Here is a 23,734-nt window from a genome sequence, read left to right as displayed (position 1 = left end):
AGCTGGCTGGGCCAAGGAAGTGATTAATGCCTCTGCAAGAGGGAGTGGTCCCAGGCCGCCTGAAAGAAGTGGTAGTGAGACCACTCCTGAAGAAATCCTCCCTGGACCCAGAAAATCTTAGTAACTACAGGCCGGTGGCAAATGTTCTATTCCTGGGCAAGGTCCTTGAGCGGGTGGTTGCAAACCAGCTCCAGACACTCTTGGATGAGACTAATTATCTGGATCCATTTCAGTCAGGTTTCAGGCCTGGTTTAGGCGCAGAAACAGCCTTGGTCACCCTGTGTGATGACCTATGTCAGGAGAAAGACAGGGTGAGTGTGTCTCTGTTGATTCTCCTTGATCTCTTAGCAGCTTTTGATACCATAGACCATGGTATCCTTCTGGAACGACTGGCTGAGTTGGGAGTGGGAGGTACTGCATTGCAGTGGTTCCGCTCCTTCTTGGCTGGTCAGTTCCAGAAGGTGGTGCTTGGGGAACATTGCTTGGCTCAGTGGATTCTCCAGTATGGAGTTCCGCAGAGGTCAGTCTTGTCCCCTATGCTGTTTAACATTTACATGAAAGCGTTGGGTGCTGTCAACCGGAGTTTTGGAGTGCGTTGTCATCAGTATGCTGATGACACACAGCTCTATTTCTCCTTCTCATCTTCATCAGGTGAGGCTGTGGATGTGCTGAATCCACAGACTGAGATGTTGTTAGTGGGTGGTTCTTCTGACTGGATGGAGGGTGCTGAACCTGTTCTGTACGGGATTACACTCCCTCTGAAGGAGCAGGTTCGTAGCTTGGGGGTTCTCCTAGAACCATCTCTGTCACTTGAGGCTCAGGTGGCCTCGGGGGCACAGAGTGCCTTCTACCAACTTTGGTTGGTGGCTCAGCTATGTCCCTATCTGGACAGGGATAACCTAGCTTCAGTTTTCCAAGCTCTGGTAACCCCCAAATTAGATTACTGCAATGCACTCTATGTGGGGCTGCCTTTGAAGATGGTTTGGAAGCTGCAGCTTGCGCAAAATGCAGTCATAGAATCTTAGAATAGCAGAGTTGGAAGGTGCCTACAAGGCCATCGAGTCCAACCCCCTGCTCAATGCTGGAATCCACCCTAAAGCATCCCTAATAGATGGTTGTCCAGCTGCCTCTTGAATGCCTCTAGTGTGGGAGAGCCCACAACCTCCCTAGGTAACTGATTCCATTGTCGTACTGCTCTAACAGTCAGGAAGTTTTTCCTGATGTCCAGCTGGAATCTGGCTTCCTTTAACTTGAGCCATGTCCTGCACTCTGGGAGGATCGAGAAGAGATCCTGGCCCTCCTCTGTGTGACAACCTTTTAAGTATTTGAAGAGTGCTACCATGTCTCCCCTCAATCTTCCCTTCTCCAGGCTACACATGCCCAGTTCTTTCAGTCTCTCTTCACAGGGCTTTGCTTCCAGACCCCTGATCATCCTGGTTGCCCTCCTCTGAACACGCTCCAGCTTGTCTGCATCCTTCTTGAATTGTGGAGCCCAGAACTGGACGCAATACTCTAGATGACGCCTAACCAGGGCCGAATAGAGAGGAACCAGTACCTCACGCGATTTGGAAGCTATACTTCTATTAATGCAGCCCAAAATAGCATTTGCCTTTCTTGCAGCCATATCGCACTGTTGGCTCATATTCAGCTTGCAGTCTACAACAATTCCAAGATCCTTCTCGTTTGTAGTATTGCTGAGCCAAGTATCCCCCATCTTGTAACTGTGCATTTGGTTTCTATTTCCTAAATGTAGAACTTGGCATTTATCCCTATTAAATTTCATCCTGTTGTTTTCAGCCCAGCACTCTAGCCTATCAAGATCACTTTGAAGTTTGTTTCTGTCTTCCAGGGTATTAGCTATCCCACCCAATTTTGTGTCATCTGCAAATTTGATAAGAGTTCCCTGCACCTCCTCATCCAAATCATTAATAAAAATGTTGAAGAGCACTGGGCCCAGTGATAACCAGATTGATAACTGGAACCAGGTTTGAGCATATAAGACTGGCTCTGGCCCACTTGCATTGGCTACCTATACATTTCCGAGCCCAATTCAAGGTGCTGGTTTTAACGTATAAAGCCTTACATGGCTTGGGACCACAATACCTGACAGAACGCCTTTCCCAACATGAACCTACCCGTACACTGTGCCCAACATCTAAGGTCCTCCTCTGAGTGTCTACTCCAAGGGAAGCTTGGAGGATGGCAACAAGGGAGAGGGTCTTTTCAGTGGTGGCCCCCCAGTTATGGAATGATCTCCCCGATTAGCCTTGCCTGGAGCCAACACTGTTATCTTTCCAGCGCCAGGTTAAGACTTTTCTCTTCTCCCAGGCAGTTAACATATGTTGAGTTTTTAACTGACCCCAGAATAGTTTGTTTTAAATGGATGTTGTTTTTATGCTTTTGATGATTTTAAATTTTTATATTTGTTTTTAATGTTCACGGTTTTTAACTGTTGTAAACCGCCCAGAGAACTTCAGCTTTGGGGCTGTATATAAAAGTAATAAATAAATAAACCTGGGTCTCCGAGTCCCAGTCCAACACTCTAATCAATACACCACACTGGCCTAAATCCATAGCAAGGCAAAAACATAAGATATGCTACGTGTGCCTCAAAAACAACTACTTAATGTTTTGGATACTATGTGGTTTTCCCTTTTGATCCTCCCAGAGTGCAGGACACGGAATAACGGGCTCAAGTTAAAGGAAGCCAGATTCCAGCTGGACTTCAGGAAAAACATGCAGACTGTTAGAGCAGTACGACAATGGAATCAGTTACCTAGGGAGGTTGTGGCGTCTCCCACACTAGAGGCCTTCAAGAGGCAGCTGGACAACCATCTGTCAGGGATGCTTTAGGGTGGATTCCTGCATTGAGCAGGGGGTTGGACTCGATGGCCTTGTAGGCCCCTTCCAACTCTGCTGTTCTGATTCTATGAATACTGAGAGAAGCTATTGAAGTCCATGAGCAATGCTTGTTGATTTCAGTGGAATCCCTGTTTATGCCTGTTCCCTCTGAAGAAATAGCCTTCTCCCATTGCTTCCCATGCCAAGTACGCTTCAGGTTACCTTGGGTAATTACACTATGTTACACAACAGCCCCAGGGAATGCATTAAGCAATGGCTGAGGGAGATTGTTATTTTCTTGCAGCAGACACAGAAGGCCAGCAATACAAGGTGGAGAATAATACTAAAATACCTGTGGGCGCTCCAAGCTGGGCATGGAGCCATATGAACTGGAAAAGAATGCACCCTCAGAACACAGCTGCTCTTCAATTACAAACAAGTCCAGCGGAAAAATAGTCTCTTTCTCATTGTACTTCAAATATAACTGTGACTGCCTGGTGTTGAGAAAGTTGCTGCTTCTTACTTAGCTCTGGGTAAGTGAATCAGGCACATTCCCTAGAACTAAGAAAATTGGTACCTTTCAGGAGAACTTGGGCTTCTTCAATTTCCTATGGGTTTCATGAAGTGACAGCTATCTCAAGGTCTCCACAACATTTTGGGTTGGCAGCAAAATACCAAATAATAAGGCAGGATAGATTCAACACAAGTGTAAAATGATGCCCGTGGATGGGATCTTAACCTTGCATATCAATAGATGGGGTCTGAACTGGCAGTGACTAATCAAGTTCAATCTTGGAGGTCATCATGGATAGTTGGAAAACATCAACTCAGTGTGTGGTGTGTGAAAAAAAGGCAAATTCTATGCTAGAGATTCTTAAGGGGTTGAAAAACAAATCTACCTGTATCATGTCCTTACACAAATCTATGATGCGACCGCATTTCAAATATTGTAAACAGTTTTAATTGCTCCATCTCGGAAAAGGTGCATTTTATTTTAAGGGGGTGGGAGGAGAGAGACAATTAAAAGGGCATGATAAGAGGCTTATAAAAAATATGCATAACAGAGTTTTTCTCCTACACTCACAATACCAGAAATTGTAAATCAATGGAACCAATTGGCAGGAGATTTGATACAGGCAAGAGTACTCTGCACAATGCCTAATTAATGGCCCTATCAATGACTCTCAGTCATGATGACTATATGGAACTTTCATTGATGCTTCCCAGGAATATCAGTGGCATATTGCCTAGGACCACAGAAGAGGGCAATTACCTTCATGGCTAGCTTGTGGACTATTCAAAGCATCTGGTCAGTTGTGGTGGCAAAAAGGATGCTGGACTAGATGGACCTTTGATCTGATCCAGAGATGCTCTTCTTAGGACTTGGGATTCTTCCAAAATTTTCATTGTTGGCCCATTTCTGGTATTGTGAGAGGGAGAAAAACTTCTCTGTGTTAAGCGCGCATATATTCAGACCCTTTTTATTGTCTCTCCCCCAATCCCCAAAGTAAAATAAAGTTATTGTCTAACTTACTCTCTAATTCAGCTACAAAATGCTCACCATAGGATTTAGCAAATAATCTATAACCAGGCTTTAAAATTAGTAATTCATTTGGGTTGCATGTAGCATCTGTATAAAATGGAGAAGAAAAATAGTAATAGGTGCAAGTTTTTTAGAATCTCAGCCTATCTTAGGAAGTTTTAAAACTTAATGAAAGATGAAAATCTAAGGATCCTGCACTATTATTAGCTTTCTTCCTCTAGCTACCATTATTAGAAGATACAATTTAAACACGCAAGCAGCATCTACAAAAGAATCATGGGAATGAACATTTGCATGGCCTTCTGTCCCTCTTTTTATTTTTATTTCCTCACATCTTTGCTCTTTTCTTTCCCATACTTGACAACCCACATTTTAAACCACAGAAAGCATGGTATCAACGGCACCAGGATTTGAACCTGGAATCTCACTGTCAAAGGATGGAATCTCTGCTAGTGAGCAGTGACTGTGTGCTCTTCAGCCTTGTAGCCTTCATTAGGCACAGGAAAGAACAGGGGCACGTACGTTACCTCCCATGATTGACAGGCACAGTATAGAATCCCTACATCCACCTGGCATAAACGCATGAAGTCTGGACTGTTATCCTTGCTCCGTCAGTGGAGCAGTTCTTTCTGTTTGCTGCTATTCAGGTGATAGCTCAAGGTTGTCATCGTACCCAATTCCAGAACCTATACAGCTTCAATAACTGACCTCAGGTTGGAGAATACCAACTTGTTTGCATGGGAATCTAGCCTTTCATTGCTTTGGTATGGCCTTGCCGCATGCAAAGCAGAGCAACTTATGCAAATAAAGACACTGTCCTACTTTTAAAATTTCCATAATGTATTTTGAATGCAGAAAGTGGATTTCTGAGCAAAGAACCACAGGAACGTTTTTAGCACAGCATGGTGGTGCATGACTTGAGTAGGAAAGTAACGTGAAGTAAATGCCATGGGGAGAATTATAGGACATTTAGTTTTTCTATTTTAATATAGAATTGTAATGTTTCTTGGTTTGCTCCCCATGGGAAGCTTTGTTTACATATGAGATCAGCTATTGACATGAACTAATTCCTTTCCTTCTATAAAATCTGGAACCATCAATGCACTGCAGGTATGGGCATACAAACAATGTACATCTCTACAAATTAAGTTCACTGAGCAGATTCTTGAATCTTGATCCAGCAGCAAGGTTCAAGTAAGACTCATCTCAAAACTTCAACCCTCATTTGCTAATTTTGCCTGCAAGAAGAGCAAATACTACATCTCTCATTTTGCTTAGTCCTCCCACCCAGTACAAAGTCGGTTCTGTGTTATGGGGCTCTCTCAAGCCATAAAATGAGAAGAGGTGATTGTGGTCCCTAATGGGATGGGGACAGGAGGTGTTAAAATTGACACTGCAAGCTTCTTCTCCACTCCTTCATGGATCCTATGTCCCTTCAACTCAATGAAAAACCAGGCATAAGAGTTCCTTGGAGTTGTCTCCCTGATCGTGGTGTAACATCCTAATTGTGAATAGCTTTAGTCATCACCATTGATGACAAAACAGTCACTATCCTTTGGCATGTACAAGCTGATGCCTTTAGCAAGACATGGTAATTGATTCCTAATTTCCCTGAGCTGCTCCGCTCTAACAAATTGCTAAGTAACCATCTCTAGCCTTCCCCAATCTGGCACCGTCCAGATGTGTTGGACTGCAACTCCTATAATTCCCAGCCATCATGGTCAATGGCTGAGAATTATGGGAGTTGTAGTCCAACACATCTGGACAATGCCAGGTTGGGGAAGACTGCCTTAGGTGAATCCAAAGCAGAGCCGTAGTCAGAGACGGCCCAAGTCATTTCAGTGCTAGAAAATCTAAATGAGAGTCAGTATGGTGCAGTGGAGAGACTGATCGGAGTAGACTTGGGTTCAAATCCCTGCTCAGCCATGAAGATCATTAAACGACCTGAGGCCAGTCACACACTCCCAGCTTAAGCTATCTCATTAGGTTATTGTGAGAACTATGGCCATGTGTTCCATCCTGAATTTCTTGGAAAGCAGAATAAAATTTAAAAATAGCAGCCACACACACCATAACTGACGATTTGCTCCCCTTGAATGGTACCCTAAAATGTGCTGCTGGAGATAGGCCATCTCACCAGGCTTAATGTCGACCTGGTCATGGTTGTATGGTATTAGGTGAATAGTTCAGTCGAGAGGAACATGCAGGTGTGTGCTTGTATCCAGAACTATGGGTTGTATCCTATTCCATTAACCTAAGCAGATTTTCAGCCAGCGCAGAGGACTGCAGAGGAAGGAGGTGGAAAGGGCTGTGTTCGCGCTATCCTTGAAATACACCTTGCAAGTGCACACAACTTTTTTCCTCCATGATGTATAATCGCTCTATTTCCCCCCAAAGAAAATGAAACACAAGAACATGAACTATCAGAAAAAAGGCATTATATTTGGGCTTACACCATATTTCAAACTGATTTTGGTTTCAAGCAAATCAAATCTGAAAGTCGTTTTTATGACAATAAATGACCCAGACAACCGTAATTAAAGAAAGAGAGGAAGGGGGAAACAAAAGCAAAACTCCATCACACTTAGTATAGAAACCACGGCTTGCTCTCTTCCACAGGAACGCTCCAGGGAATGTTAGTTCAGCTGTTTGGGTTTTTCCCCCCTTCCCCCTTGGGGTTGTATCCAACAAAAGGTCCACTGTTTGGTTAAAGCAAAGCAACAGTCTTTTTTTTTTTTGCAGTCTTACAGCAGCAAGTTTCATATCACCAGTAGGAAACACACACATGCATGTACTGCAGTCAGACACACATACACACCCACAGACGTTATACAGTAGCCTGTTGCCGCTACCAAAGAGAAACACAGACACTCAGTTCTTTTAAGTGGTCACTTGTTAAAATCACGCTGACTTAAAAAAAAAAAAAAAAAGGAAAGGAAAGAGAGAAGAGAAAATACTGCACAGGTCTTCCACATTGATGCTGCAAGTCATCCTTCTGCAATGGACGGAGTTCTCCATTTGTTCAAGAAGCATCGCTGAAACCTGAAGGCACGCTGGCCAAAAAGACAGCCCTGTTCTCTGTGTGTGTGTGTGTGGTTTTGTTTTCCTTTGCCGTTTTAAATAGCGTGCTGGCCTAAAGTTGCGAAGCCCCTGCTCTTTTGGCATTGCAGCACACCAGTTAGATGTAATTTAGAGACCACAGTACTGGAGAAGGCAACTGCTCTGCCAGACGTCTCAACTCATAGCCATGCCCTTTAGAGGCATCGGTTGAAGGAATACATTTGCCTTAAACATAATAAATAAAAGGCAACAATGAAAGGGGTCTGCACCCCCCTTTTGCATAAACCTTATGTTTTAGACTAGTGGGGGGGGGATATGTTTTGTTTTTGGAAGAAACTGGTCCTATACAGCTTCATGAGGAAAACATTTCTTACAGGCTGCTATAACCAAAAATGCACCAGAGATTACAGCACTGTATCACTTTAAAAAAAAAGAGAGAGAAGGGGAAAAAAGGAACGAAACCCATCCACACCACCTCTGGGGATTTATTTCAACCCCTCAACAGCACTAACTTGACAGACTGCCAGGGCCATCAAATGCCACTGGCCTCTGGGAAGACACCTGGGAAGGCAGGATAGGGAGGAGATACATGAGTACTCCTTGTTCTCACAGGGCCAGATTAAGTCAGTCTGATCATAAAATAAAGCAGGCCTTGAAAACTTTTAAGACATCCAACCAAATAAACCATCACCAAAATCAGTAATAGGAAAGTGTGTGTGTGTGTGTGTGTGTGTGTGTGTGTGTGTGTGTGTGTGTGTATGTGTGTGTGTGTGTGCGCGCGCGCGCACACACACACACACACACACACACACACTCGCACACTAAATCTTAAGCTCCTAACCAGATGGAGGAGAGGGGAGGCAATTTAGAAAAGAAAAAAAAACCCTTAGATGCTTCTGCCCCTTCCTCCATAGATTCAGGGTTATTCCCATAGTTACACTTGAAGAAAAAGGTGAACCAACTTGTTTTTGGTTGAAGTCATGTTTATCCTTTTGCAGAGCTTCCCTTCTGACTTTGCCATTTTAGCTAGGGGATGTATTGGCATGACAGTTTGGGGAGTCCTGCTCATTTATGGTGTTCAGAAGCACACACACAGGCTGCCGGGGGAGGTGGTGATGGTTATGCTCTCGGTGCTGCTCCTCCGAGGCATTGAAAAGCCCTTCTTCTTCATCTCCATGTGGAGGGCGGCTACTGCAGCTATCGCAGAAGTCCATGGGCCCATCATCAATGAACCCATCCAACTCCTTGAGATCACCGTCATGGTGACCTTGGTTACAGATGCAGATTTCAATGCCTGAGTCACCGGTGAACCGTCGGTGTCTGCCTGGTGTCTTGTCTTTAGCATCGGAGAAGGCGCTGTTGTGGTCTAAGCTTTCAGAGTTGTAATCCTTAAGCAGTTCCTCTTTGCACTCCGACTCCTTATCAGGACAGGATGAACGGTCAGGCGTCTCTTCTAATTCTGCCCCGCTGTTGGAGTTCCTTGGCTCGCCACTTGTTGCTTTGGTGGTTGATCGCTCAACTAGCGGGGTGGAGGACTCAGGATCCCTGATGCTGGGGGAGGCAGTGCTGTCTGTGTTTCCATTATTGCTTCCTGCTCCCGACAGAGGGCCTGCCTGGGCCGGCTGAAGGTTTCTTGTGTCCGGTGCTGCATTGCCATTACCAGGCTGGATGCATTGCTGATGTAAGGCACTATATGGTGGGGGAGGGGTCGGAGGTCGATTCACCACTTCCTCATAGGGAGGTAGTAAATAATTTGGCAAAAATCCTAAATGGGGAGGCAGGGAGGACAAGTTACTTCCAGATTACTTTGATAAGATCAAATCTAAATGTTGTCGGAAAGCACCATTAAAATGTAGTTTAACAACACTCTGGCCTTTGTAGGCAACTTACTTTCACATTGTTTTAATTAAAAACATCTGATTTGGTTTGTGAAACAATAATTGCCTACATTTCACAGATGGAAGAAACTGAGGCAAAGCAGTGACCTGGTTTGCACAATCACCACAGCCCACTGTGGCTTATTAGCTATTGTGGGTTGCGGCATCCGTGGGTGCCACATTGGTGATTCAAGCCCACACTCCAACAGCTTCTTGCTGCACGTGGACCCCGTAAGGGTGGACTGTTGGGGTGCTTGACAAGCCACCTAGAGCCCATGTGCTGTTTTAAGGTTGCAACTGGCTTGTCAACCACCCCAACAACGTACCCTCATCGAGTTCACATGTAACAAGAAGCTTCGCCGCACTTTCACCATGCCCTAAATATTCAAAACGGCACCTGCTACTGCAACGAAAAGCCCCACAGGAAAATTCACCCATGGGGGCATCTTGCTACTTGCGAACTTGACCAGAGAATAGCATAGCACATATAGGCAATGATGTTGCATACATAATCTGAAAGTGGTTTATGTGGGCTTTGACAAGTGCAAGCTGATTTAAATTGCCTACCCCACAGCTAGATAAAAGGATATATGGCGAATCTAAGAAGAATTGGAATCAATGTCCAAATGTCCTGCCATCCAATATAAGCCCAGAGATCTAGGTTGGAACTATTTCACCTGTATATACAGTTCTCTCAGAAATAAATGAAATATAGGTACTTCCTGTTTACACCACTTTTCCTTTTCTTCTTTGATACTCAGCCATTTCATATTTCTTACTATATCTGTCTGGTTGTTCTGGTAGCCTACTGACCTTTTTCATTTTCCTCTATTGAGTGAGATAAAATAAGGAAGGGATTGGGATGGGTTACGTGGGCCATATGTTTTCTTATTTTCTTTTTCAATTAAAAAAAAACTTGATTGAAAACAATGCAGGCAAAATGAAGTGATATCGGGCACCCTTATAAATCCTCTTGACAAGAGATTTCAGATGTGGCATTCCTTTGCCACAGTAACCTAAATCTGATTTGCTGTGTTGCTGTGTTAAGATAGCTCCCAATGGCACTGATGTTGTGTCAGCTGCAGAGGAAAAGCTGTAGGATGTAAAAAAAATCTCAACTTTATCACTGCCGCTGCCCAAATCAATATTGAACAAATTTGCTAATTGACTTCCTTCTTTTATGTCAGTCTCGCCAACTAATAAAGCTGGAAAATAAGTCAAAGCCAACTATATTGCTCTACAATATCCAGTCAGTTCAAGTTTCTATATGTGACTCAATTATTTATATACAGAATTTAGACCCTGCCCACATTAGTAATAGGGTTTGCTGCGATGGTGCTTCAGCTATTATGGTCAAGCTGATGGAAAGGGCAGGGCCGAGCCTGCCAGGATACTACAAGTTGTCACCTTGTCCTCCCCAGCCACCAGCAGACCTCTCTGAACTCATCCACACCATTTTTGCTGTGGATCCCCGTTGCAACTGAGACCCCCACCCAATATAGCAGTGTTTTGATTTGCTCTTTGAAAGGCAGCTTGCTCCTTGCATGCAGTACGTACGGAAATAAAATGGCAGGGTGGAGTAGTTATGAGCTTCACGATAGGCAATCAGGTTAATTTCATGCTGCCGTTGTTGTGCCTGAAGTCTGTGTTTGGCACGTCTGTGATGGCAGACACAACAGCAGCTCAGTATGATGATGATCGTCCACACTAGCCAGAACCCTGTGGAAAAAGCAAGGGTGGGGGAGAAGAGAAGAGTTAGCCTAAGAGTTTTTGGTCTTCAAGAGAAAGATGTTTTGTTACTATGAAGTCATGGTGGTGGCCTTTTGTAAAAAGGGTGTGTGCCTACTTGTCAATCCTGACAGGAGTCAATGGCAGTGGGGTATGAGAGGAAGCAGTTTTCATCCCAGTCCATGGAATGGTATCTCCAAGGAGAACGGAATACACAAGGAGATTGTAGTGACTCAAGAATGAAGATCTGAATGGAATTTGTTATTATTTTGAAGAATGTCTAATAAACAGAGATTCTGGATGAAAGGAAAGCACTTTTTTTTTTTACACAACACATGATTTGCTGCATTCTGCCCCCAGAACCCTCCAGTCCTTTTCTGCACCACTTCTTACCTTTGTCGCTGCACGGCCGGAAGAAGCAGCTGCGAGAACCTCCACAGCCATTTCTGCTGGCTGTGCGCGTCAAGGCTAGGAGAGGTGGGGTGAGTGCTCTAGGGAGTCCCACGGGCAATTTTCTCGTTGAGACAAATGTCACTACAGGTGAGTGGCTGACAGAATTCTCCAGGGCACCTGCTTGAGGCTGCAGGGATGGGGAATGGATACTTCATGAGTGGGTCAGCCCTGTATGGAACTCACTGCCACAGCATACGGTGATCTCCACTAACTTAATGGACTTAAAAAGGGATTCGAGAAATTCATGAAGAATAAGTCTTTACCACCATGTTGCAGGAGCAACTGCCTAATTCCCGGGCTGCCATCCAGAACCAAATACTTTAAGATATTCTGTACTCTATAACATTTGAAAGTACTTTTCCAATCTCTTCCTGATTGTTTGTTATGCTGCAATCATAAATATTGCTTCTTTGGAATCTTGTATCTAAGAGACCTGCAGCATTTTGAATGGTGTAATGGCATTACTTTAAACACATTAATTCAAAAGCAGTAACAGTCATTCTCAAAGACAAAAGTTTTCATAAGAGGTATGTCCAATTTCCCCAAATTTTTCTATTTCAGGTTTTGGAGAAAGGCATGGAACACACACACACGCACACACACGCACTTTTCTTCTCCCATTTCCCCTCCTCCTGGCCCTAACATTTCCAGTCCTTCCTTAGTTAATTGTTAGATGACATATTAAGGCCTCCAGGAAGGAATAATACAGTATTCCAACTTATTCATTTTTTTAACTAAAGGACACCTCGTAATATATTGTCAAGCTTGTGAAATTTCCTACTTGTTGAATTGCTAAATCTAAAGATGACCAAATACTTCTAAGTCCTTGAGAATGGATGAACATAGCTATTTCAGTACTAGCAGTAGGTTCTCTGGAGAATATAACAGTCAGATGACAGTGAGGTAATAAAGAAGTGTTTATTTTATTGGGAGAAAACCATGAAGGACCTTAGTATTGCCAAGAAATTTTTAATCTAGTGAGCATCAAAACCGTTGAAGACCATTTTCAAGATTGTGACATCTTTCCTTGTGTATAACCCTTAAGTGCTCAGACTTGCCAGTCTTCAGAAGGTAACCTTGTTGTTGGTAACCTTGTAGTTGTTTTGCATTATCACTTGCCATTGCCATTGTCCTTTCACATTGCCATTGTCCTTTGCTAGGAAGATCTGATGTAAGATCTGTTGTCTTAGCAACCTTCTATTTACCCCCACCCCACTCTTTGCACATTGGCTGTTGCTGACCTTAATTACTTATAAAAACTTCCAGACCATCTTCTATCTTTTGTCTGAGCAACAGTTTAACAGTTTACTATTACTTAGGTCTCTCCTGCTCCTTCATCTAGCTTGCCTGGTCTCTCCAGCACAGGGAGTCTCACCATTCATTAGAGGGAGATTGGTTCTGCCTAAGTTGTCTCCTGCATCCATTTGAGAGCTCGGAGAAACATATTGAGAATTAAACATTTGAAACATCGAGAATTAAGTTTTGTTTAGATGGACTTTCAAAAGTTCCTCATCAAATGCTCCTGAGCAAACTGAACAACCATGGGATAAGAGAACTGGTTCACTCATGAATTAGTAACTGGTTAAAGAACAGGAAGTAGAGAGCAGGAATAAATGGTCAGTTCTCACAACGGAGGGATGTAAACAGTGCAGTTCCCTAAGGATTTGTATTAGGATCAGTGCTTTTTAACTTGTTCATAAATGTTCTGTGGTTCAGGGTGAATAGTGAGGTGGCCAAGTTTGCTAATAACACCAGATTATTTAGGGTGATTAGAATAGAAAGAGTTAGTAAAGTGCTCCAAAAGAAACTCTCCAGACAGGGGAATCTGCATCAAAATGGCAAATGTAGTTCAATGTAAGCAAGTGTAAAGTGATGCACATTGCAGCAAAACAACAAAAAACACCTAACTTCACATATGTGCTGATAGAGTCTGAGCTGGAGATGACCGACCAGGAAAGCAATCTTGGAGGGAGCAGGGAGGTGTGATAGAGCTGTAAAAAATCATACATGGTACGAAGAAAGTAGGTAGGGAGAAGATTTCCCCCCCCCTTTCATAATACTAGAACCTGGGATCATCCCATGAAGCTGATTAGTGGGAGATTCAGGACAGATATAAGGAAATACTTCTTCACACAACACATAATTAACCACTGAATTCACTACCAAAGGATGTACAGATGGCCACTTAAGTAACAGTAAGCCAAGGCTATGAAAATAATTTCAAAATAAAGAATCCCATTTGACATAATAACTCAATTGATATGCTCAAGCAATAGAAATTAAGCACACTTGTTTGTATTTAATTATTTTGCATAACTTGCTCTGAGTCCATTATGAAGGATTCTAATGAGTTACTTACTTAGTTACAAGGACTAGGTGAAAGGAGAGAGGGGAATATGGAGACTGGAGTTAGGTTGGCTGCTTGGAAAGGGGTGCCATGGAAGAGCAACAAAGAGATAAAGAACAGCTGAAGCCCATCTTCAGTGACTGAACAGACAGTTCAACCACTGTCTGGTTTTGCACTTTCTCCAGATTTTGTATATGAAAAAGGATCACACAGGTGCTTTCTTGAGGAGATCAGGGGAATGCTGAGGGTGTTATGCTGAAATCAGCACATGTGTTAACAAATCGATAGGGCAGCCTTCCTCAACCTGGTGCTCTCCATGCTGGCCAGGAATGATGGGAATTGTAGTCCAAAACATTTGGAGGGCATGATGTTGGGGAGGATGCCATAGATCATTGGGGATACACAGAGAAATGTCAGTAGCTGTTTCTTGCTGCTACACAGGGAAGTCTGTTCCCACCAGTGATAGAGAAGCCAGTTCACTGATTAGCCTGTCTTCCAGGTTTTCATTTTATATGTAATATTCCAGCCAGGTTGTCTCATAAAGTTCCCAACTGTTAAAGTAATCTACAGCAAAGGACAAAACAGAAAAATCTTCTAGCAGCCAAAAGGATATTCTTTCCATGTTTCCCCAATGGCAAGGGTCCAAGCAAAGATCTCACTGAGGGAAGCGCCTTTTATCCTCTGCAAAATGGGAAAACATGTTTTCCCCTTTAGTGCTCAAGAGCAGAACAAAATAGTCTGCCCTAGAGTTCACAGTAAACTTGGGCAGATGCCACTGCTTTATTGGCAGGAAACCTCACTAGAGCCAAGCCAGAATGCATAACAATCGCAAATAATTTCTCCGCCTGCTTGAGAAGTAGCATGCTAGGCCTTGGCTTCAGACTACCTGGCCCAAAAGAAGAGGAAGGGAGACAATTTTGATAACTAGTATAGAGCAAGTGCAGTATAGCTGCTAAGAGACTGTAGTGGGTACTGGGAAAGGCTCTGGTTCAAGTGTCTCCATAGCCATTAACTGTTCAGCTGCAATGGCATTTATAGGCTGTCCACCAAGGAAAAAAATATCCAGCCAGCCAGCCAGCCAGCCAGCCAAACACACACACACACACACACACACACACACACACACACGGGAGGGGCAGCTGCCTTAGGAAACCTCTCTCTTTCAGCCCCACTTACAATATGGAATAAGAAAGATTGCAGCGATAATGCACTTTGAATGCTCTGAAATACTAAATATCATTGCCTGTGTCTTTTGTAGAGGAATGGACTGGGAATAATAATAATAATAATAATAATAATAATAATAATAATAATAATAATAATAATTTCTTACCCGCCTCTCCCCTTGGATTGATGCGGGGAACAACATTAGAACAGGAATCAATACATCTTAAAAATTATTGATTTTACATTGATCTGGATAGGACTGCCGGAAAAGGCTAGTCTTTAAAGCTGCCTTAAAATCACACAGAGAGTTAATTTTACGAATCTCCTCCGGCAGGCCATTCCACAATCTGGGGGCGACGGAAGAAAAGGTCCTCTGGGAAACTGATGTCAGCCTAGTTTTAGCTGACTGAAGTAAGTTCACCCCAGAGGACCTGAGTGTGCGGGGCGGACTGTATGGGAGAAGGCGATCCCGCAGGTAACCTGGACCCAAACCATTTAGGGCTTTAAAGGTAATGACCAACACTTTGTACTTTGCCTGGAAACTAATTGGCAGCCAGTGGAGTGATTTTAATGTTGGGGTAATATGCTCACCCCTAGATGTCACCCCTAGACCAACCTGGCTGCCATATTTTGAACTAGCTGAAGTTTCTGAACTAGGTACAATGGTAGCCCTATGTAGAGCGCATTGCAGAAGCCTTGAGGTTACCAGCGCGTGCACTACTATCTTTAGGTCTTCTGACCTAAAGATAGTCTTAGAGTCTTCTGACTCCAAGAAGGGGCACGGCTGGTGTATCAGCTGAAGCTGATAGTAGGCACTCCTGGCCATCGCATCTATCTGGGCTGTCATTTGGAGCGACGGATCCAGGAGCACCCCCAAACTGCGAACACAGTCTTTCAGGGGGAGTGTAGCCCCATCCAGAACTGGTTGACACACCTCCAAACCTAGGTCAGAGCCCTTGACAGCAAGCACCTCTGTTTTGTCTGGATTCAGCTTCAGTTTGTTTTTCCTCATCCAGCCCATCACCGCCTCCAAGCATTCATTCAGAGGAGACACACTATCCTTAGCTGATGCTGTTATTGAAGGCATAGAGAAAAATATTTGGGAATCATCAGCATACTGATAGCACCCCGCCCCATGCCTCCGGATGATCTCTCCCAGCAGTTTCATATAGATGTTAAACAGCATTGGGGATAGGATGGCACCTTGTGGTACGCCATACAACAGCTCCTTTTTTGAGGAGCAACTATCCCCAAGCATCACCATCTGGAATCTACCTGAGAGGTAGGACTGGAACCACCGGAGCACTGTGACCCTGATTCCCAAACCCCTCAGGCATTCCAGAAGGATACCATGGTCAATGGTATCGAAAGCCACTGAAAGGTCCAAAAGTACCAGCAGGGACACACTCCCCCTGTCAATACTCATGCGGAGATCGTCCACTAAGGCGACCATAGCTGTCTCAACTCTGTATCCTGCCCTAAAGCTGGTTTGAAATGGGTCTAGAAATTCTGTATCATCCAAGACTGCTTGGAGTTGGAAGGCAACTGTCCTCTCAATCACCTTGCCCAAAAATGGAAGATTTGATACTGGTCTGTAATTATTAAGGTCCAGGGAGGGCTTTTTTTTAGAAGCGGCCGTACTACTGCTTCTTTTAAACATGGTGGAAAACTCCCTTCCCTGAGAGATGCATTAATAATATGTTGTAGTTGTAGTCTAACTGCATCTCCTCCCTGGGCAACCAGCCAAGAAGGACAGGGATCGAGAGGAGAAGTATAGCTTCCACTCATACATCAGAGCAATACTTTAATTCCGAGACACCTCAATTTCACAAGTTTTATCAGGAACAGAAGTTTCACTTGAGACTATAAGGATGCTTTATTAAACAGCTTTCTCATAAGAGTCAATACTGGTGTGGGTGTCATCTAATGGCTGGTGGAACACCAATATTATTGCTTTTTTTCTCCAATAATGCTACTGACTTGAACATAGTAGCCTTAGCTATGTAAACCCTTAAATTCTGTATTCTGTAGAAGCTGATGTATGGCTCCTTAAATCCCTACTTCATCTAAATGCACTAAGAAATAAATCAGAAACATCAAACTGTGAATTTCCACAGAATTCTGTGGTAGATGTTTCTAGAGAAATAGCTTTGTATGGAACCCATATGGCAGTATAATGAATGGGGAATTAGATGTCCTAAACCAATGATTACCCCTTTGTCTTTTACTAATGGGATTTACAAAAGGAAATTCTTATTTGGTTTGGGATGCGCCCGTAGGGGATTTTCTACTGCCATTCAACCCAACGGCGTGTTTCTCGTGTAGTTGTACATAGGCTACATTAGCATCTAACACTAAACCATGGTTTGGAATTACAAGTATGAGCCACAGCAAGTCTTGGAATTGCATGCTCCCCTCTCTTTCTCTGGTGCAGCTGAAAGGAGGAAACTGGAAGCTTATTTATTTATTTATAACATTTGTATCCTGCCCTATATCACTAGGATCTCATGGCAGTGTATAGATAAAATTATCTCTATATATAAAAGCCCAGACTGCTCCTCCAAGCCAGTTATAGTTTTTGCCCTCTGTCGCCATCTAGGGACGTTCCTTGGAACGGCGGCCTTCTATGGAAGATCCAAGTTCCGAGAAATAATTTTTGCCCTCTGGCGCCATCTAGTGACGTTCCTCGGAACTGTGGCCTTCATTGGAAGTTCCAAGTTCCGAGAAAGATGGCTGCCAGGAGCTTCCGGCCTAGCAGAGGGGCCAAAACCCACTAACCTCCTCACCAGACTGCTCCTCTACACCTGTCGTATGATGGGCTTTTTTGCTAGTACAATATAAAACAATAAACGTACACAGCTAAAAACAAATTAAACCATTAAACAAGCTAAAACCAGTACAGAATTTAAAAGCAATACAAACAATAAAAACAGTTAAAACAGTGTGTGAGCTTGATGAATTTAAGGCTTTGTTAAAAAGCCATGTTTTTACTTGGCTGGAATAAATTCAGCATTGGCGCCAGTCGAGCTTATGCTTTCAATTTAGATGGACCGCAGTTTAGCATTATGGCTTGTTGAAATAAGCCAGCTTCATAAACTACAGTTTGGAGCTGGCTTGTTTTAAGAAACCATCATTATGATTAACCACAGTTAGTCTGAGTTCAGATGTCAGAAGAAGCGATAGTTAATATAAAATGGAAGTAAAAGCTTCTGAACTTCTTCTTGCAGCCCTTCCAGAGGAATGGGAGGAGCAAGCAATTTGGTTTAGTGTTATGCATGAACAAGCCAAGTGTCTTATCAATTAGGAAGGATTATTTTAGATAATGGCTAGTATTTATATATTTCAGATGTCTCAGACACTCCAAAACCAAGCACAAATGTAGAGGAAGATCTGACATATCTCTATCTGCCCCACTCACTTTTCTGGATTTTGCTTGCTTGTCTATCTGAGCATAAGGCCTTTTCGAAGGAAGTATAAAACCAAGAAATCTGGGCAGTCCCTTGAATGCAGCCTTAATCCCTGTGGAAAGACCTATTACATAAATTAGCTAAATAAATATTGCGTGAAGGTCAGGAGCATGAGAAAAATTAAATATAAAACAAACATTAAAGCTGTCTAATGTCTTTTCTGCTTAGTTTAGATGGACTGCCAAGCAGGAGTATAATAAGTGTAGCAGCCTACTTCCAAGTGTGAGTTGGGAACTTCCTTCCCATTCCTTGCTACTTCCCCAGAAAGGAACACGTTTTTTGTTTGTTTTCTTTTAATTAAGAGGCAACCTAAATCTTGGCAAAACTTTTTCTACTCAAGTCAAATCCTCAAGCCACCTCAAATAGTGGAATGAACAATTTGGAACATATGCAGTCGCAATGAAATATGGAAAGGAAGAAAACGATTGAATGAATATCTGGCTCATCATGTCCCTCATGGGCAACTCCCTTACCTCCTCACCTCTCTTAGAAGTAGAGAGAAAATGCCCAAAAGAAAGAGGCACTTTGGTAGAATAATGCCTCATCTCCACACTTCACCAGTGTCAATGTAGTATTATGGACTGAATCCAATGCCCTCCTCCTCTACTACTGGAAGCTACAGCATCATTAATGTATGGGGAATGCAGAAGCAGGTAATCTCAGGCAGGAGTGGGAACCTGTAGCCCTTCATATCTTGCTGAACTACAATTCCCATCAGCCCCAGCCAGTGGTCAGGGATTATGGGTATTGTAGTCCAAGACATCAAAAGTCCGCAAGTTCTGCCACCCATTAAGGGCAAGAGCTGTCAAATGCTCCTGCTACTTTTCAAGTTGATTAATGCATCCCAGATTGGGCATAATGACTTTGGCTAATCAGAACCATCTTGAGACTTGGATGACTTTTCCTGAATTACATTGAACAAGGTAGCTTTACCAGATGTGCATCTATTGGAACTGGCTATAAGGAAGGAAGGTCACATGGAATTTCTCTCAAACATGAACAAGCAAATAGATTTATTTCTTTTTGGCCTTCTCCATTTCAGACTAAACCACTAAACAGCAGTACTAAATGAAAAGACAGTCTTATCCTATGCCGAAGCAACAAGATCAGAAAAAGACAAAGGAAGAAAACCACAAGGAAGGATTGATTTAAAAAGTTCTCAGTACTACATTACGCAGTGGCACTGGCACAAGCAAAGTAAACTTTAACATCTGCAGAAGTGACACCCAGTGGAGCGACTTTATGTAGCAATTAGTTTGGTGAATCCAGGCTCTGTCTGCCCCAAGCAGACATCTAATGCCTTATGATGAATAGGTAACACTTTAACCAAATCTTTAATATTTAGCTTCTTTGGAGGACTGCCATTTCAAATACAGAGCCAAGATTTGAAGCACAGAGTGACTCTCATCTTGCCTCTTTGGATCAGTTTTAACTGCCCTCAGATATGGGCCTGAGACCCCTCTCACCTTTATCCAAAACTACGCTGCCAAAATAATACACCTCTTGTGGTAGACTCCTCAAACTTCAACGCTTATGAACTCAGCATAAACTCCTTGGGCAATATCCTATATTATCACTGCAGCTTCACTAGTTCTATTGCAACGATGGGACCTACTGGTACTGCAAAGAGGAACTAGCCCTTCCTAAAGCAATCCTGGAAACATTTGTTTCTGCTCATTTCTAATTATTTAAGTAACTGCTAGCTTCTCATTGTACTAGTGATAGGTCCTTCTAGAGCATGAGCAGCGTAGGATGCTGCCTTTACCTGTAAATCTGTGCACCCTCTCTCCAGCTCTTATTTTCCATGCTCTACCTGTAATCTTTATGCATCCCACTGTCTTACTTCACTACTCAAAAGCGTCCTGCTCTCTCAAACAAATTCATTTTTAGCACTTAGTACCAATCCCCCAAAGTTCAAGTTGTATTAGAAATAGAACTTGACAACAACAACAAAAGGTGGACAAGGAATTTGGATTTAACTCTTATCTGGCTTCAAATACAGCCCACCTGCTTGACAAATCATGTTCTTTGTTCTTCACTCCACTGCATAGCACACCAACACTGATTAGTTTCCCCCATCAGCTTAATTCTCAAAAAAGGGGAAGAGAAAAATCCTGTTGACAGGAACCACTCCCTTCAGCTAAAACATGAGCTCATGTTTCAGGAGGCACGTCTGGCCAAGAGAGATTCTCTGTTCGTTCTAACCCATGACCCCTCCCACAAGCCACTGAGATAAATAAATAACATTAAATTTAACAGCAAGACCTATGGGAAGGCATGAAACTTTCCATTAGAGGCATAGTGGTGCTGGGGTCCTATGTAAGAATGTCAACTAGCGTGGTAACTTTCTAAAATCCACCTTGATGTATTGAGCATAGGGCTAAGCACAAAACACTTTGCATACATTTTCAGGAAGACAAAGAACAGAGGCTCTGGTTTCCTTAAACTGATTAAATTCTGTGTTGCACGGTGAACCACGCTATCAACACACAGTGGTTGCTTTTCTATGTCAGCTATCAAAAACATGCCATTTAACCTCCGAAGGAGCCCAGATATTTTGTGAAGTAAAAGCTTTGACAGCTACCTAAAGCACTGTTTTGTAAAGCACTATTTTGTGCTCCTTTGTTTTCTGTAGACCTCACCTGTGGTAAGAATAGAACACACTTGGGTAACAGTATTTTGCCCCAGACTGCAGGCCTTTTGAAAATCACTAATGTGAATGAGAGATTTGAAACACTGCAGAAGGCAGTGGCACCAGCATCCACATCTGTTTCTGATCCAGCTGTCTGCCCAACACAATATGAGAATTTATTTTATTTATTATTGCATTTATATCCTGCCTATTTTCCTCCAAGGAACCCAAGGCAGCATACATAATCTTCCTCCTTCTCCTCCTCTCCATTTTATCCTCACAACAACAACCCTATGAGGTAGGTTGGGCTGAGAGTCCGTGACTGGTCCAAAGTCACCCAGTGGGTTTCCATGGCTGAGTGGCGCCTAGGACCTGGATCTCCCGACGCCCAGTCCAATACTTTAGCCACTATGCCACACTTGGTCTGGGGTCCTTGATGATGGCGCAGGGGACATGGGGCTGCTTTCCAACTTCGCATGCTGCATGCGCTGCCCCCTCTCCTTTTACGGTCTGCAAAAGAGAGATGAATAGTGTGGCCAGAGTGATCAAGAGGAGGAGGAGTGGAATGGCCCTGGCCCTCCCCTTATCTCTACCATCAGAGTAAAGTGCCCTGGGTCTAAAATTATTTTCCAACAAAGGCCTTAAACAGAACAAGCTAAAGGGATAGTCTTCTGGCTGTGATTTCAGGATGCAGGTGTAAAGCATCATATTTATGACTCTGCCTCCATTAAAAAGACTCCTCTTTGCATGTAGTAAACTAGCACATCAGGAAAAGCACGTCACTATTTTTTCCCCTCCTGGATTCTCAAGCTCCCCCAGCAAGAGCTCCGCCCATTGCCCAGCAAGACTGTGATGTTCATATCTCTTCTCCATTCTTTAAATCTATTCTATGTACTGGGCCATGGCAACAGCACGGATAATTTTATTTGCTTGTTTGTTTATACCTCACCTTACAAGTAAATGATTCTCAAGGTAGCATACAAGCAATAGGTAATACAAAAATAAAACAAAAACCCAGCCCCCAACACACTCCCTGCCCTCCCTCCCGCATACAGCAGTCTTTTGTCCTCTGGACAGTGGATAGGGACACAGCATGTATCCTATCAGTCCTGTAATCAAAGACCAACGAGCAGTTGGTGCCAAATGTTATTTCTAGCAGGAAGAGAAGAAGCAAATTCCCCTGCAGATGCTTCTCCTTTGGCCAGTGGATGGGGCCAAGCTGCTCTCCCTGTTGCCATGGTGTTCTCCCTGGGGGAACAGGGGGGCAACCTCTTTGTGGCCCTTGACTGCCTGGCAGGAAGCAGAGGCCAGAGTGTGCATCCCTTCTGCTGTCTAGTCTCAGGGCAACTGAGAATGGATTAGTTGACACACCAGATCAGATGCTCTATTTCAGAAATCCATGGATCCCCAGCAGCTGCTCAACCACCACTACCACACACACACAAATGAACACATTTTAAAAACAGTTGTAAAACTGTTCCAATGGTTAGGTAAGGGGATATGCATTGGTAATGTCACAGGCACTAGCCAATAGGCACCCATTACAATCCTAACACAGTCAGCGTTGACTTTCATTTTTGGATGAGGAATGGCTGTCCTCATTTTAAACTTGAACAATGCCAAAACCTGCCTTTCCCACCTAAAGTTCAATTCAACAGAGGAAAGGTATGAATTATTGCTTTCATCTGGTATGTTAGTATGTGCATGTGTACACACACATTTGAGACAGAGCGAGCGAGCATGTACACACCCACACCCAACAAATGGAGGATACACACCTCCGCAAACACTTCATGCATCTGACAAAGAGGATTCTAGTTCATAAAAGCTTAAGCCACAAGTTTAAGGTGCCACACGACTCTCGTTGTTTTTGCTGCAACAGACTAAATGGTTACTCCTCTGAGAATATCTGCTAAGAGGCTCTCAAAGTAATGTACGAAGAATATGTACACTGTATTTTCTGATGAAACACTTTGCATGTGATTTCAAAACAAAGTAAGCAACCACATACATTCTTTTTTACTTTGTGAAAATGTACATTGCATGGAGAGGTACATTATTGCTACAAAGGAGCTGCTCTTTTAGCTTCTGAACAAAGGCAAACCCACAATGCAATCTTCTAATCTATCATCAATGTCTAATTGATGATATCATCATCATCAACTATCATCAATTCTAATCTGGCATCAATGACAGAGACTAGATTTTAATCTTGTAGGAGAGGAAACAGGTGGCACGCTATGTGTAGCTGGAAAGACAGATTCTTGCCACAGCCGCCACTTCGGTATCAAGCAGAAATGCCAGCTAAAGGAACAGTCCCAAGCCAAGAACCTGCTCTTTTCAGGAGAGTACAACACCATTCGGAACAGGTTGTCTGCCTGCTCCCAACTTGACAGGCCCACCAACCATGAACACCTCTGACTTGAGTTTCAAGTCTGGACAGAGCTTCAGTATTGGCCCTCACTTGTTACTGACTCCAAACACCTATTGAAGGACCCTGTTGCATTGCCGAGGTCGAAGAAGAAAGATATATTAGTGAGTATCATCACATTCTGGTGACACCAACAAACTCCAAAAACTTGCACAACCTCTCCCAGCAGCTTCGTGTAGTTTATTTAT

The 23,734-nt window shown here is 43.3% G+C and overlaps 1 protein-coding gene across 3 annotated transcripts in view; it reads right to left on the bottom strand.

The window, feature by feature from the left end:
- Positions 1 to 6,805: 6,805 nt before the first annotated feature.
- Positions 6,806 to 23,734, bottom strand: part of WBP1L (WW domain binding protein 1 like) — a 79,538-nt gene continuing 62,609 nt past the window's right edge. For all 3 annotated transcript variants that reach the window (XM_063132578.1, XM_063132576.1, XM_063132579.1), the window contains exons 3-4: positions 10,879 to 11,040; positions 6,806 to 9,209 (exon numbers count right to left, since the gene is read on the bottom strand). In XM_063132578.1, the coding sequence (XP_062988648.1) occupies positions 8,467 to 9,209; positions 10,879 to 11,040 (905 nt within the window). In that variant the 3' untranslated portion in view covers positions 6,806 to 8,466. The remainder of the gene's footprint in view (positions 9,210 to 10,878; positions 11,041 to 23,734) is intronic.

This window comes from Elgaria multicarinata, chromosome 8, assembly GCF_023053635.1.
Source record: "Elgaria multicarinata webbii isolate HBS135686 ecotype San Diego chromosome 8, rElgMul1.1.pri, whole genome shotgun sequence".
In the NCBI taxonomy this organism is placed as follows: Eukaryota; Metazoa; Chordata; class Lepidosauria; order Squamata; family Anguidae; genus Elgaria; species Elgaria multicarinata.
This window is presented reverse-complemented; position numbering and strand designations above follow the sequence as displayed.